At 49.9% G+C, this 14,893-nt stretch overlaps 1 protein-coding gene across 5 annotated transcripts in view; it reads right to left on the bottom strand.

Annotated features, from left to right (window-relative positions):
- Positions 1 to 14,893, bottom strand: part of GRIK4 (glutamate ionotropic receptor kainate type subunit 4) — a 296,119-nt gene that overhangs the window by 167,166 nt on the left and 114,060 nt on the right. For 4 of the 5 annotated variants that reach the window (XM_088018055.1, XM_088018057.1, XM_088018056.1 and 1 more), the window contains exon 2: positions 12,016 to 12,180. The exons of the other annotated variant lie outside the window; for it this stretch is intronic. In XM_088018055.1, coding sequence (XP_087874181.1) covers positions 12,016 to 12,180 — 165 coding nt within the window. The remainder of the gene's footprint in view (positions 1 to 12,015; positions 12,181 to 14,893) is intronic. 5 annotated transcript variants of the gene reach the window in all.

Here is a 14,893-nt window from a genome sequence, read left to right on the forward strand (position 1 = left end):
CCTGGTCTGTCTCTCTGTACTAAGACCCTTGTAAATGTGCCTATTTCGGCTTGTTGCTTAGACGTCTTTCTGCTCCCACTAGATGTCAAACCCCATCAGGGCAGGAGCTAAGCCATCCTTCTCTCTAAAGCCCCACTTCTCACCTCCTCAGTAGCCAGCGCACATTTTTCTAGTTGCCCAGTTCATATTCATTGGATGAATGAATGAATGGATGGATGCGTGGGCTATGCGGGCAGAGGAAGAGGAGAGAATCTCAGATTTTAAAACACGAGCGACCAAGAAAGGAAGGACGGGAGAATGACAGACAGACAGACAGAACTTGAGATAATTCTCAGGACACACACTGTGATATCAGAACCCAAGAGCTGCCCCCTGGAATATGCACTGAGTTTCCCTGACACGCTGTAAGGCATTCTTCCCCGCAAAACTCAAAGCTTGCCTCTGGACACGTCTTCTTCCTACTCACGTCAAGAGTCAGGACAAGCCATTTCTCAGGTCAGTAAATTGAGGTTGAGGGATCAGTGCAAGGTTCCTCGCTGAGTCGGCTACAAACCACCCCTGCTATCTAGATGTTCTTTCTCCTAGGGTAGGGTCCTAACCATTGGCCCACACGGCCACGTGATCGCCCTCATGGGGTACAGGCAGTGGGGAGAACGTCAGATCCAAATCCTAGTGTTGACCACGCAAACCACAGATCTATACCACGGATCTCAGCTGCCCAAGAGAGGCTGGCTACCAGAGGGGAACTCGTCTCTACTGTGTCAGAACCATTCTCAGTGACAAAGTAACAGCGAGCAGGCTCCATCTCCGAAGAGGGCTCTGCCTGGTTCAAGCAGTTTCCGTGTTGTTAGCTCATGCGATCTCAGCAAGCTTCGCTCTTACTGCCTGTGAGGTGTCCTAAGTCATCGGCCGTCAGACGACAACAGCTTCAAGGGTGAATCTCAGTTCCTGATTTTACCAATAAGGAAACAGCATCCAAGGGATGTCCAGTGACTCCGCCAGGGTCACTCACCTCACACAGGTCAGAGCCGGTATCGGAAGCCGAGCGTGCTGGCTCCATCCTGTCGGGTGCTCCTTCTGCTCTCTCAAGGCCGCCCACCTCCCGCGGCCACCTCACACATCCCTTCCCACCACTTCAGTCCAGGTCCCCACCCCAGCTCTTTCTACTGAATCTGCTTCCCAAGGTCACCGGTGACTTAACGGTTCTCCTCCTACTCTTCATAGAATTTGATGTCACTGAAGGCATTGTTCTTCCGAATTTCCTAACACCACCCAGCCCTGATTCTTGCCTGCTTCTCTGGTCAGTCTTCCTCACTTCCATTGCCAACTCCTCTTCGCTCTCCACCTGCTAAATCCAGTTTGATCCTTGCCTCCCTTTCCCTGGGCAATGTCACCCTTGCCTTGACCTCCACTCTCGTCCCTGCCCAGGTGATCCTGCGCTCTTACCTACATCCTGGGTTACAAAATCTCGTTCCAAACACCTGCCAGACATTGCCACAGGGACTCATCATGTCCATGGCGGAGAGGCAGAAAGCACTCACTTAGAGCTTGGACTCTGATGCAAGACGGCCTGGGTTTGAGTCCTGGCTCTGTCATTTCTAGCTGTGAGGCCCTGAGAATTCACTCTAATTCTCCTACCAAACCTCTCTGGGTGCTCCCTCATCATTAGAACAGGGATTCTAACAGTAGGGGTGGTAGGAGAATCAGAGTGAATTAATACACCCGAGTGCTTAGAATGGCAGTGGCGTGCTACACGGCCTTATTATGCCCACTGCATCACATGTGCTAGATACTTCTCATAATCTGATTTGACCGTCATGCTTCCAGGAAGAAGATTCAGTATTTGTCCCTCTTTACAGATGGGGAGACCGAGGCTTAGAACATTGACAGAACTTATTCAAGACCACAGATAATACATGCCAGAGCTGGGCTTGAACTCAGAGATCCACTGGGCACCAAAGCCCTGAACCACTCCACTTCACCCCACTCAGCTCCGCAAGCTCCCAGCAGAAGACACCTGTGACTTTTCCTTGGCTTCCCTCTCTGAATCCACTCGCTATAACCCATCAGTGGCCGGGTTCTGACCCCCCTGACCGGCTTGCCCACCGTCCCCTCCTTTCTACTCCCATTGTGACTGTTCAAAATCAGCCCCTTTTTCCACCTGCCTCTTAAGGGGTTTCTCTGTCTCCAGAACTCTTCATTTCCAATCCATTCTCCAGACCGTGAGACAAATTACAATCCTAAAACATAGGTGTGTGTGTGCCGCTGCAGGGCAGAAAGCGTGTCTTATTTACCTCTGCACTCTCATACCTGGCACAGGGCCCGGCTCAGAGTTATGTGCTCAATAAATAGTTGGTGAACCACATGGAAGCCTGCTCAACATTTTCCGTGGGAAATTGGAAATAAGCTAAGGGTCCAATTACAAGGGAATACTTACCTAAAAGTGTGGGTCATATACCCACATGAAATATTGTTTAGGCATTTAAAATGCTTATGAACAGTTTATAACAGTATTAAAAATATTTATGAAATAATATGAAGAGAAAGAAGAAGGATATAAAATTATACATAGAGGTATATGAAGGCTATGACTAAGCAAATACAAAACCCAGTTATGAGCTCAGGAATGACTGGAAGATGTTATAAAAGCCTGTGTTTACTTGAGTCCTAATTATGGCCCATTCTAGCACTCTGTGTGAACGGACTTATTTAATTCTCAGAACGACCCGATGAGACAGCAACTATTATTTCCTTTTACGGACGAGAAAACAAAAAGGCTGAAGGTCAGAGTCAGGATTCACACCCTCAATCCCTGGGCCCTGGGTCAGCATGCTCACCACTGTACCACGCAGCCTCCCATGGCTCACGGGGCTTAACTGGACGTTCATGGGGACTGCTGACACTGTATGACCCTCTTCCCCCTTTACTTTCTATTATGAGCATGTATTCCTTTCATAACATGTCATTATAAAATACAGACAGTCATAAGAAAAGTTTCTTCTGAGGAGCAAGTAAAATCCAATTGTATGTGATCTCCTTAAGATACTACCTTTCAGGGCGCCTGGGTGGCTCAGTTGGTTAAGCGACTGCCTTCGGCTCAGGTCATGATCCTGGAGTCCCGGGATCGAGTCCCGCATCGGGCTCCCTGCTCAGCGGGGAGTCTGCTTCTCCCTCTGCCCTCCCCCCTCTCATGTGCTCTCTCTCTTTCTCTCATTCTCTCTCTCAAATAAATAAATAAAATCTTTAAAAAAAAAAAAAGATACTACCTTTCCACACCTTTCTCCCATTGTGCTCTCGGCTACTTCATGCCTGCTCACCTGGGGCATGCTTCCTATTTTCCTACTCAAGCCTGTTCCCAAGTAGTTCTCCCTGACCAGACCAGGGATTCTTAACCTGCTGCCTCAGATCTGGGGGTGGAAGTCAGTGGTCTGTGAACACTTTGTCGGGGGGAAATGACATCACTATTTTTTCTCCTAACTGAACTCTGGCATTTCCTTCAATTTTGAACATAGGCAATAAACGACAGTATCTTAACAGTACCTCTGACTTTGTCACCAACAAACATCACAAATGTTTTCCTGTCACCCTGAAGTGCTACAGATAATCCTAAGAGATCATTTATATTATTATTTCAAAATTAGGCTGGCAGTTGGACCTGTTGCTAGGCTTGGCTATTTAGTACATTAATAATGAAGCGCATTTTTAATATGTCACTATAAAAATATTTTAACTGTGTTTCCATATAACTGGTTTCCTTGGTCATCCTATCTATTTTATTTTATTCATTTAAAAACACTTTTCGGGCGCCTGGGTGGCTCAGATGGTTAAGCGTCTGCCTTCGGCTCAGGTCATGATCCCAGGGTCCTGGGATCGAGTCCCGCATCCGGCTCCCTACTCCTTGGGAGCCTGCTTCTCCCTCCCCTGCTCTCTCTCTCTCTCTCTCCCCCTCTGTCTCTCATGAATAAATAAATAAAATCTTTAAAAAAATAAAAAAATAAAAATAAATAAATAAATAAAAACACTTTTCTGTGGAGCACCTGGGTGGCTCAGTCGCGTGAGTGGCCAACTCTTGGTTTTGGCTCAGGCCATGATCTCAGGGAGTCTGCCTGAGGTTCTCTTCCTCTCCCACTGCCCTCTCGCTGCTCCTGAGCACGTGCTTTTTCTCTCTCAAATAAATAAATAAATCTTAAAAAAGAATAAAAACACTTTTCTGGGTAAGAGTCCATTAGCACCCCCAGGTGGCCATGGTCTAGGCCCTCTGTTGCCCTTCTGCTTGACAAACTCCTACTGATCCTCCAGTGCCCAGTTCAGATCTTGCCCCTAGGCAAGAAGACACCTCCTCCTTATATGCACATCACACTGGGGCTCTCAGTCAGCTCTGCACTGGAGCTGCTGCGGCCGATCAGCTTCCCTGTTCTCTGAATTCTTGGCCAGCTTCTGCCCCAAGCTGGTTCATTATGTTGGGCCTCAATAGAGAGAAGCTTCTCCTAAAAATAAATTCTTAATAGAAGGCTAAAATCCCTTATTCCCAATTCCAAAAATCCAAAAGCCTCTGAAGCTGGATGGTTTTCATCAAGCTCATTTGGTAGCAAATCTGATCTAAACGGACAGATGTGAGGCTATTTATAGTAGGTGAATATTTGAATATAGATACGCATGTATTTGAACATGGGGTTCTGGCCCAGGCCCCACCTGGAGATGTTACTTAAGGTATGGTATATGTACCACATGACTTTTCCAATATCTGGGAAGTTCTGGATTCTAAAAACATCTAGCCTTACGGGTTTGTGGACCTGTGCCTTCCGTTCTGAGTGTCCATCTCCCATCTCCCACATTGGACCAGGAATTCCTTGAGGGCTCGGGTCACATCGAATCAGCTCTGGCTAAAAGGAATTGCTCAACAGATGTTTGCTCAACTGAATTGAAATGATGCAAAATGATCCATTCCCTATGGCCTGGGGATTTCCTGGGGGCTGGGAATTGCTCTCTCTTTCCCCAGGAGGGATGCCCTGCTCAAGACAAATAGAAACTGTTTATGAAGAGCCTCAGCTCTGAAACCTCAGGGACGCAGACTCGAGAGGCCCAGGCCATCTGCGTGAGGGCCCTGAGCAGTTTGTGGGAGGGACGGGAGGGGAGGGAGGTACACTTTACCTCTGCCTCCCAGGGAGCAGGAAAGAGAGGGAATGGGGAGACATGAGTGACATTGCCATGGCAACAAAGTTTCCCAGCCAGCAGAGGCACTGGAAGACAAGGGGCAGGGAAGCTGCTGGAATAAAAGACCCTGATGTGGTGTTGTAAGGGGGGAGGATTTCTTCCCCTCAAGATACCAACTCCAGCCTGGATCCCGAGTCCTTCTCTGAGTCTTCGCAGGGAGAGGAAGGGTCTGGCGGTGATGCAGATGGTACAGAGGGGTTAACCATGGGCACCACTAGGCCCTCTAGGGCAGGGGTGGCCTCCTGGGTGGTGGGCAGGGTCCTCTTCACTTACAGCATGGCACTTCTGGGGAGCTACTCAGCAGCTCCCCGAGCCCATGCATGGAACGGGCCTGGCCATCAGGAGCTGACAGTGAGGTGGACCAGAGGGGGCTGGGAGAACCCAGAGTCCTTCCCATCAAAACATGCTGAAGCCGAGTGGGGCGGGAGGGCAAGGTCTCTCTCTGTGGGTCTGGTGGTGCTGCACACTCAGCACAAAGGGAAGCCCGGACTGTCCCAGCGCAAAGCAAAGAACGGCCTTGATCCACCTGGACGAACCATCTCCTCACCTGTGTCAGAGCCTGCGGGAGCGTGCTCCATCTCGACCCCCACCCGAGAGCGGACAGTGGGCCGAATGGGAGGGCCTTGCTGGTCCCCGAGCCAAGGAAGGGGGCACGTGAGGGCGAGAGTGCCAGGCTCTGCGTCGTCACGCCCCATGATGGGGCTCTCCCTGGTCAGAGAACGCAGAACTGTCATCGGCTCCCCCTCACCCATGGCCTCAGCCCGGTCCCAAGCCACCACGAGAGCAGCACCTACTGGGGGCATCCCGTGTGCCAGGCACCAAGGAGGAGTTACTCTATAAATTTCTCTTCTACTACTGCTACGATGTAAAATGTATCAAGAGTTCACCCTATGTCGGGCACTGCTCCACGTCTTACAAGTGCATCATCTCATTTAATCCTCAAAAAACCAGGGTTCCTGGGGGGCTCAGTCAGTTAAACATCTGCCTTCAGCTCAAGTCATGATCCCAGGGTCCTGGGATCGAGTCCCACATCGGGCTCCCTGCTCCGGGGGAAGTCTGCTTCTCCCTCTGCCCCACCCCATTGCTCGTGCTCTCTCTCTCTCTCTCTCTCTCATAAATAAATAAATAAATATCTTAAAAAAAAAATCCTTAAGAAACCTCTTGAAGGGGCGCCTGGGTGGCTCGGTTGGTTAAGCATCTGCCTTCGGCTCAGGTCCTGATCCCAGGGTCCTGGGGTCCTGGGATCGAGCCTGAGCCCCGGGGCTCCATGCTCATCGAGGAGCCTGCTTCTGCTTCTGCTCATGCTCCCTCTGTCACTCTCTCAAATAAATAAAATCTTTAAAAAAAATAACCTCTTGAAGTAAGAACTGTTATTCTTCTCATTTTACAGATGAGGAATCTGAGGCACAGAACATAAGCCCGAGGTGCTGGTAGAGCCAGGACTGGGATCCTGGTGTGTCCAACTCTAAAACCTGACCCCTATCCTACACTGCTCTCTAAGCCGGGCCCTCACCACTGCCCCACAGAAACTCTCTGCTCCAGGCACGCCCATCTGTCACTGCGGCCCAAGGCACAGTTGCTTCCTGCCCTGAGCCCTTGCTCATGTTACTATATGGTCTGCATGGGTGCCCGCTTCCCTTCTCTCTGCCCACCAAACATTCCACGGTCCTGCCCAAAGGCCTTACCTGACCCCTGGCTACACCTAAGACCTATTTCCGACCGCCCTCTACCCGTGTCTGAGCCACACGGCAGAACTACTGAACTTTACGTCACTCTTCGGATGTTTGGGTTTTAACCGCCTCCCGGAAAAGACTGTGAACCTCAGTTTCCCTACCTGATCCCCAACCATGAGGAGGTCGGACCAGGTGATTTCTAAGCACCGCACTTCAATGTATTTCTGAGTCCATATTCTGCACACGTGACATGGGGAGTTCAGAGAGTGGGGAGCAAGGAATGTTTGTTGAATGACTCATCACTATACATGTGAGTTTCTCTGGTGGCTTCTCACTTTTTCCCCTTGTGCTGCCTTGGATTTGTTCTATTGAACTGATGGAGGGATGCTCACCCTCCCTTACTAGAGGGGGCTCCCAATCACCAGAGGTCACTCCCATGGAAGCTGTGAGAAGCTCGGGGAGCTCGAGCAGGAGGAGCAAGCTCGCAGCAGGAACACCACGTGCCAGGCCCCTGTCCAAGCACACAGGGGCCATGTGGGGCCGATAACCTGCACGCCTTGGGCTTTCCAGGGGAAACAGTGTGGGCAGCTGATAGCATGCTTGGGCTCACAGAGACAAACCACGGCAGAGGCGAGGGGTTGACAGGGAGGCCCCTGCTTCTAGCTCTGCAGTAAATTAAACTTCAAACTGGCTCTGGCAGCAGCAGGTGCCTCCAGGTGTTTGGATGATAAGGGGGTGGGCCCTCCGTTAAGCTCCAATTCGGCAGCCGCGGGAGACACGCTGATCTATGGAACAGAGAGGGGGCAAGGCCTGCGGGATCCTCCCTGCACAAGAAAGTCTGAGGTGGAGATAAGATACAGACGCAGGGGAAGGAAAGGGCCAGGCGGGAGGGGGATGACCTCATGGGTCTGGTTCATCCCTCTTATTTCAGATCGGTGGGGCTGCATGGAGGGAGTCAGACATCAAGAAGCCTGGGGCGATGGTGAAGGGGCAGGGAGGTGGAGGGAACCCGACTTGGGTTTGAGGAAGCCCCATAGGTGACCCTCGCTTTACATAAATCCACTATATGAACATCTAAGTGAACCAGATACAGCAGGAAGTGATTTTGTACTTGTAACTTTCCAGTGTCCAGGATTGTTATTAATGATGCCCCCGGCTGGTACTTCCCACCTCCCAGCCTCATTTTGAATCATCAGATGAGGAGGTGGAACTCGGGACGCCGGAATCTTCAGTTTCTTTACACTTTGCAATCTTGGATTCTTGAAATAGTTATTGTTCCCCTCGACTGATACTCCCACCCTGAACATGATTCATGAAAGCGCAATTTGTACAGAGCTTTTAGAAACTCACATATTGCTGCAAGTAGGTACTACTGTCCATTGTTGGAATGTTACTGCCCCAACTTAGAGCAGAGCCTCAGCTCCCCACAACTAAAAACGTCACTGCTAGGGTCTCTTTCGCCCCCTGGGAGCAGAGTGCCTGGCCAGGGGTGACAGGTGTGAGGTTGGGGGCACTGTTCAGGGCCCCAGACTGACTCAGATAGTTTCAAGTTAATAATGCAAATTAGCCCTGGACTCCTAGCCTGGGGAAAACACAGCCCGTGATACTGAGCCGCAGCTGGCTTTGGGTGGCCCACAGCAACTTCCAAAGGGTCAACATTGTCAGAGGCATCAAGCCCAGAAAACTGGAAAGAGAAAGGGAATGTCCAGTTACTATGGATGCCCCGGGAGGTGTGCTGACATTAAGATGGGCCCCTTGGGAGGAGCTGAGAGGTAGATGGTGTTGCTGTGTATGGATGGCTGAACTTTGAACAGAGGAGAGAGGCAGATGATGGTAGTTGGGGAAGGAAGCCTGCTCAGAGGAGGGGGTGAGAGCCAACAGCGAGGTCCACAGCAGCCGCTTACTGAATGCCAGTTACACGCCTGAAGCTAGGCGCTGCACCGCCACTGTCCCGTGCTGCACTCTGAATGACCCCAGCAGGTGATATCACCATCACCCTCATTTTACCAACGCAGAAACTATAGTGCAAAAGGGTCAGCATCCTGTCCACAGTCACATAGCTAGTAAATAGTAGAGCCAGGATTTAAAGCTGGCCAGTCTGATTCTAAAACCCATGTTCTTGCTCTTTATAACACAGAGGCCCCAAAGTAGGCTTCACAGAGCTATAGTCCCTCCTTGATCTGGGGACCCTGTCTCCCTCTTATCTCCCTTCCCCAACACTGTCAGTAAAATCCAGTCCCTGTCTGGCTGTAGCCCACAGCACTAACCCACCACCCATTCTCTCCCTTACTTTCGGAGGGAAATAGCTGGGCTGGAACCTTCCTATGAAATATCTGGATGGTGTTTAAAATCCATTGTGGGGGAACAGCTCTGGCTTCAGATGAAAGGCCTTTGGGGTAGAAAGATCTAGAAGCCCTGTTTCTAACAAATGCTAATCATGCCTCAAACACATTGAAATGTAAAAGCTGAACCAAGGGTTACTAGCTAATAAAATACTTGGCGCCTAAAAGAAGGGCATGAAAAAGATGCCCCAAAGATCTCTAACGTGGAATAAAAATATGTTTCTTTTATTCCCCTGATTCATCTGGCTTAATATTTTAGAAGTATTGGGCGCCTGGGTGGCTCAGTTGGTTGAGCGACTGCCTTCGGCTCAGGTCATGATCCTGGAGTCCCGGGATCGAGTCCCGCATCGGGCTCCCTGCTCAGCAAGGAGTCTGCTTCTCCCTCGGACCCTCCCCCCCTCATGCTCTCTCTCTCTATCTCATTCTCTCTCTCAAATAAATAAATAAAATCTTTAAAAAAAAATATTTTAGAAGTATTGACTTTAAGAAGCCAGGCTGCACGGGTCATGGGGAGAGGAAATTTACATGTGCTAATGACTACCCCATCCACAACGCGCAATCTGTGCTCTCCCTTCCACCAGGGAAACCCTGAAGAACCAAAGGGAAGGCAGGAGGGGTTGGCTTTTGGAAGAATGCTCTACAGCGCTATCTAGGAATCTGGACCCTTGTCAGAGACCTGTCCGCCTAGACAAGGAACCACTACAGACCGGACTAGGAGATTCACAAGACGTTGTCACTGGTATTTCTGACTTCATTCGGAAGATGGCAGGGAAATTGGAATCTTACTTTCGTTGGAATGTTACTGCCCCAACTTAGAGCAGAGCCTCAGCTCCCCACAACCAAGAACGTCATGTGCTAGAATTTCATCTATTGGCCAGCGAGGGATTTCTAGCTGCTCCTTGCTGAATCCCCACTGCCTAGAACAGAATACAGCTGGTGCTCACTACATATGTGTTGCCTGGCCGACCGAATAAGTAAGTGGTTATTTCAGGCACCTGTGTCTTCCTCCATTCCCCCATCGGGAGGAATCCGTGTCCACAGATCCTGCTGGTCTCACCAGTCCTGTTCTGTAGCGCATGAACCCACCCTTGGTCCCTACGCCTGGACGCTCTCTCCACGGGTAGTTATTAGGTCCATCTGGCCAACACTTGTGACTGGTAAGACTGGCCACAGCAAGATGAGCTGGACCCATCAGATCCTCTACCTTGGAAATTCAAACCAAGAGACGCTGAGCGAAGCTATCACCGACGTACACACTGAGGAGAGAGTGTGAGCCACCTGATGGCAGGGACTGGTGTCTACCTTGTTCTCTGCACTGTTCCCAATGCAGGCTATTCTGTATCACACCTGAAAGAGACTAAATGCCCAATAAAAGTTGCCCGAATAGAGAAAGAGTAAATTGGGCCTGTGTGGCCCGCTATGGGACAGGTGCATGATGAATGAGCCAGGGAAATCGATAAGCCAGGGAGCGAAGAGCACAGCTTCAATGCTCTAAGAGCCTTAAAGGCAACAGAGACAGAGCTGCTGTCTTCCTCCCTTCCGGCTCTCTCTGGATCCATAGGACACCCCACCTACTGCACCTGGGCCCGTGGGATGTGTCTCTTCTCTCACACTACCAACGGCCCAGATCAGAGTACTGCTGAGCCCCCCCTCCCCCAGAAGACCAGCTGTCTCAATATATACCTGAGCAAGTTGTTCTTTTGTTTTTGTCTGTTTTTTGCCACTGAGTGTAACCGAAGGTTGAAATGGGTGACAAAGGGAGGAGATGAGGCGAAGTCTTAGGGAAGAGACATTATCGCTTCTCCGGGCTGAGGGGCTCGTCTCCTCTCCTTCCCTCTGCACGGGGGTTATTCATCACCAGCTCGGCTCCGAGCCACTGGCCCATTGACTGGGAAGCTCAGCCTGGAGAGTCGTAAAGGTAATACCAGCAACACACCAGAGAGTCCCAGGGAGGTCGTCGTGGCCTGGGCGTGGCCCTGCAGGGTGAGCTCATGACTGCAGGGCTCAGGAGTGGCTCAGCCTGTGACTCACTCTCTGGATGGGCAAGGTGCTCGTTGTCGCTGAGCCTTAGCTTCTCTTGTAAAGTGGGGACAAGGACACTTACCTCTCGTGTTGGTAGAATTGAAAGCTGTGCCCAGCATGTGGTAGGGGCTCCATACACGGGACCCGAGTGCCCTATTGTGTATGTCTGTAAAGCACCGCAACTCACAGAGGATTTTGCTATATTTTACGTCCTTTAAATCCCACAACATCCTACAAGATTTGCAAAGTACAGCCTAGCATTCCCATTTTGCAGATGAAGAGACTGAGGTTAAACGGGGTACATAATTTGTCCAAGGTCACCCACAGAGCGGCCAGACTCCATCCCAAGTCCCACAACGCTGCCCTCAGCATAAACAAGCAAGATAGGCGATCAGATGTGCATTGACTAAGCAAACCTTGGGCTGGCTATCTCTCTCTTTTCTTAATCACATACAAGGTTTCATTCAAGGGTTTGTGTACGTGTGTACGGTATGTCCAGGAGATGAATGAATCCATACATGAAGGAATGAATGAGTGGGGGAATGAATGAATGAAAGAGTGTCCTGTCTTAATTCTACTCCACACATACTTGACAACAAAACCTGGGGATCTCCTCCAGACTGAGCCCTACGGGGCCTGCTGGTGCATGTTTCTCTCCCGCTCTGGGGACTATCTAACCACAGGCCTGGTGATGGTGCAGCTCACACTATCAGCCCCTCCTGCCAGCAAGGAAAGCAGAGGGCAGTCCTGCTCATTCTACGTACTGGTTTCTGCAGTCTCGTACTCGCTGTCTCTGAGAAGCTCAAAGATGTCCACTTCGACCTTGGCCTTGCCCAGCCTCTCAGGAGCGCGGTTGATGCGGTTCTTGGCCAGGGTGATGGAGAGCCGCTCCCCTCTGCTGCACTCCATGGGGTCATCCAAGATAGCAGCTGTGGGCAGGCAACCACACGGAGACAGTTGGTACCCTCTCCCGTTACCCTCCTCTTTCTCCAGTCTCCGCCCCCTGCCACCTTCCTCTGCCAGGCAGCTCCCCGCCTCCCCCGCCCCTGCCATCCTTGGAACTAGTCCCAAAGCAAGTTGTCTATGTGCTGAGGGTCTTGGTTCGTAGCCAAGTGCGGCCGTGAATTAAATGTGCAAATCCACCTCAGGAACCCCGTAATGTCACAACAGGCCGCCGGGGTCTATGTGTAGGAGGCCCCGAGGCCCAGATGTGGTGAAAAGCTTAGAGGTACACTGACACGCACACACAGGCACACATGTGCAAAGGAAGGGACGCAGTGGCCATCCTTTGACAATGGTATTCTGGGTATCTGCAGAAATCCCTGAGATAAGAGAGGGTGAAAGAGACTGGGCATGAGAGGGAGAACCGTGGCAGATACTGCTGAACACCAGCTCTCCAGGCTCCGACGCTGATGCACCACGTCAGCCGGTGAGCCAGGCAGTTTCTCGGAACTTCTTTTCCTCACTGAACAGGAAGAGTAGGAAGATAACCTCAGGGGCTTGGTGTGAGGATTCAGTAAGATAATGTATGTAAGTGACATATCACACGAATTGAGTCGGTGTGACTTAATATGAAGGGTTGGTGTGGTACAGTTCCAAGAGCTGCCCAACTTCCAGAAGCAGCATTCAGGGTAAGTGTTCTAGTAGCCCACCCCCACCCTGTATCAGCTCTGAGACCTCAGTTTCCTCACTCGTAAAATGGGGAGAGAGCCCACTCCTGGGGCCATTGTAAAGATTACCTGAAGAGTCTGTGTGAGGTGCTTAGCACAGTACCTGAAACACTCAACAAATCTAGCTCTGGGTACCATTCACTCTCTTGGTAGAGGAAGTTACAAGATTGAAAATCTCTACCAAAAACTCATATATATATGCTCACAGCAGCATTATTCATAATAGCTCAAAAGTGGAAAAAATCCAAAGGCCCATCAACTGATGAGTGGATAAGCCAAATGTGGTATATCCATACAATGGAATAATAGTCAGCAATAAAAAAGAACGAAGTACTCACACAGGCCACAACATGGATGAACCTTGAAAACGCGATGCTAAGCGAAAGAAGCCAGACCCAAATACTGCACACAGGATGATTCCATTTATAAGAAATTTTCAGAACAGGTAAATCCACAGAGACAGAAAGTAGATGAGTGGTTTCCTAGTGGCAGTGATGGAAAAGCTGGAACGAATAGGGGGGTGACTGCTAATGCATACACGGTGTTTCTTTTGGGGGTGTTGAAAAATGTTTTAAAATTGATTATGGTGATTGATGCGCAACTCTGTGAATATACTAAAAACCACCGTGTTGTATACTTTAAATGGGTGAATTGTGTGATATACGAATTATGTTTTAATAAAGCTCTTACAGAAAAAGAAAAGAAGAAATATCAAGCTTATTTTTCAGAGTTGAAGGCTCGGAAAAGTGACATGGGGAATTGAGCCGAATAGGTTTCACCGGCATGTGGCCCTTGAATCTCTGCGGTGGGCGTGGACAGAAGAGACCCAGGTCCCACGCTGTCTTTTCACTACACTGTTCCCATACCTACTGTGACCCATTTTCCAAACAGAAAACCGGGACACAGAATATGACAAAGACTTTTTTTTTCCTGATTTGTGGATGTGTTTATATGCATTGTCTTGTTGAACAATAAAAATTAGCCGTGCCCAATAAAAATTACACCGGGCAACAGAGGCGCATCCCAAGGCCCAGCTGTTAAAGTGGGTTTCTGTGAGTTAGGTAGCAAAGTCCTCACACACCTGGTGGGATCACCGCTTGCAAGAGTGGCCAAAGGGCTATAAACGTGTGATTGAAGAGCCTGAGGACACCCAAAATACCTACCCAGGTGACCTCAGGAAAGCGAGACCAGGATGGGAATGCTACTCAGGAAGCAGAAACCTAAACGACTGTACTGTGCTGTCCCAGGAGGAAGAGTCTGGGAAGAGAAAGGAAGAAGGGCAGGCTATAGAAGTGATTCTCAAATGATGTTCCTTGGAGGGCCCTGGGCTCCATTAGGAAGCAGAGGGAGAGGCCACATGGGGGTCTCTAGCCCCTGCCAGCTTCAACCAGCACACCTCCACACCTATCAGTTTGGGATACTGGGGTTCCACAGAAGACTTGATATGGGGTAAAAATGTTTCACTGTTAAAAATATAATAGAAATCATTAGTCCAGCCCTAAAGCATAGAAAAGAGACATCTGAAATGTTAGGAACTGGCACAGCCATTACACACAAATCATGAGAAAGAGGCACGGATCCCTGGCACATGAGTTTTATGTGAACAGGCACACATTTATTCAGTGACATTAGTGTAAATGCTTAGCGGACATGATCTCAATCTCTGCAACGACTCTGTGAGGTAAGTGTGTTCTTTCTGTTATCCTCACTTGGAGATGAGAAAACGGTCAGAGAGGTGAAGGAACCTGCTCACATTCACAGGGCTGGTGAGGGGGAGAGGTGGAAGGTGACGCAGGGCAGCCTCATGCAGACTCTGTACCCAGAACCAAGGCTCATCTTCCTTCTAGTAAATGTTGTCTTCGTTGGGATTTGCTGCTGAGAAGGGGGTGTCATAGACTGGATGGCTTATACAGCAAACATTTATTTCTCCCAGTTCTGGAGGTGGGGGGGACCTGAGATCAGGGTGCTACCA

This window comes from Eumetopias jubatus, unplaced genomic scaffold (assembly GCF_037043125.1).
Source record: "Eumetopias jubatus isolate StellerSeaLion01/CBP00866 unplaced genomic scaffold, mEumJub1_p1.0 scaffold_13, whole genome shotgun sequence".
NCBI lineage: Eukaryota > Metazoa > Chordata > Mammalia > Carnivora > Otariidae > Eumetopias > Eumetopias jubatus.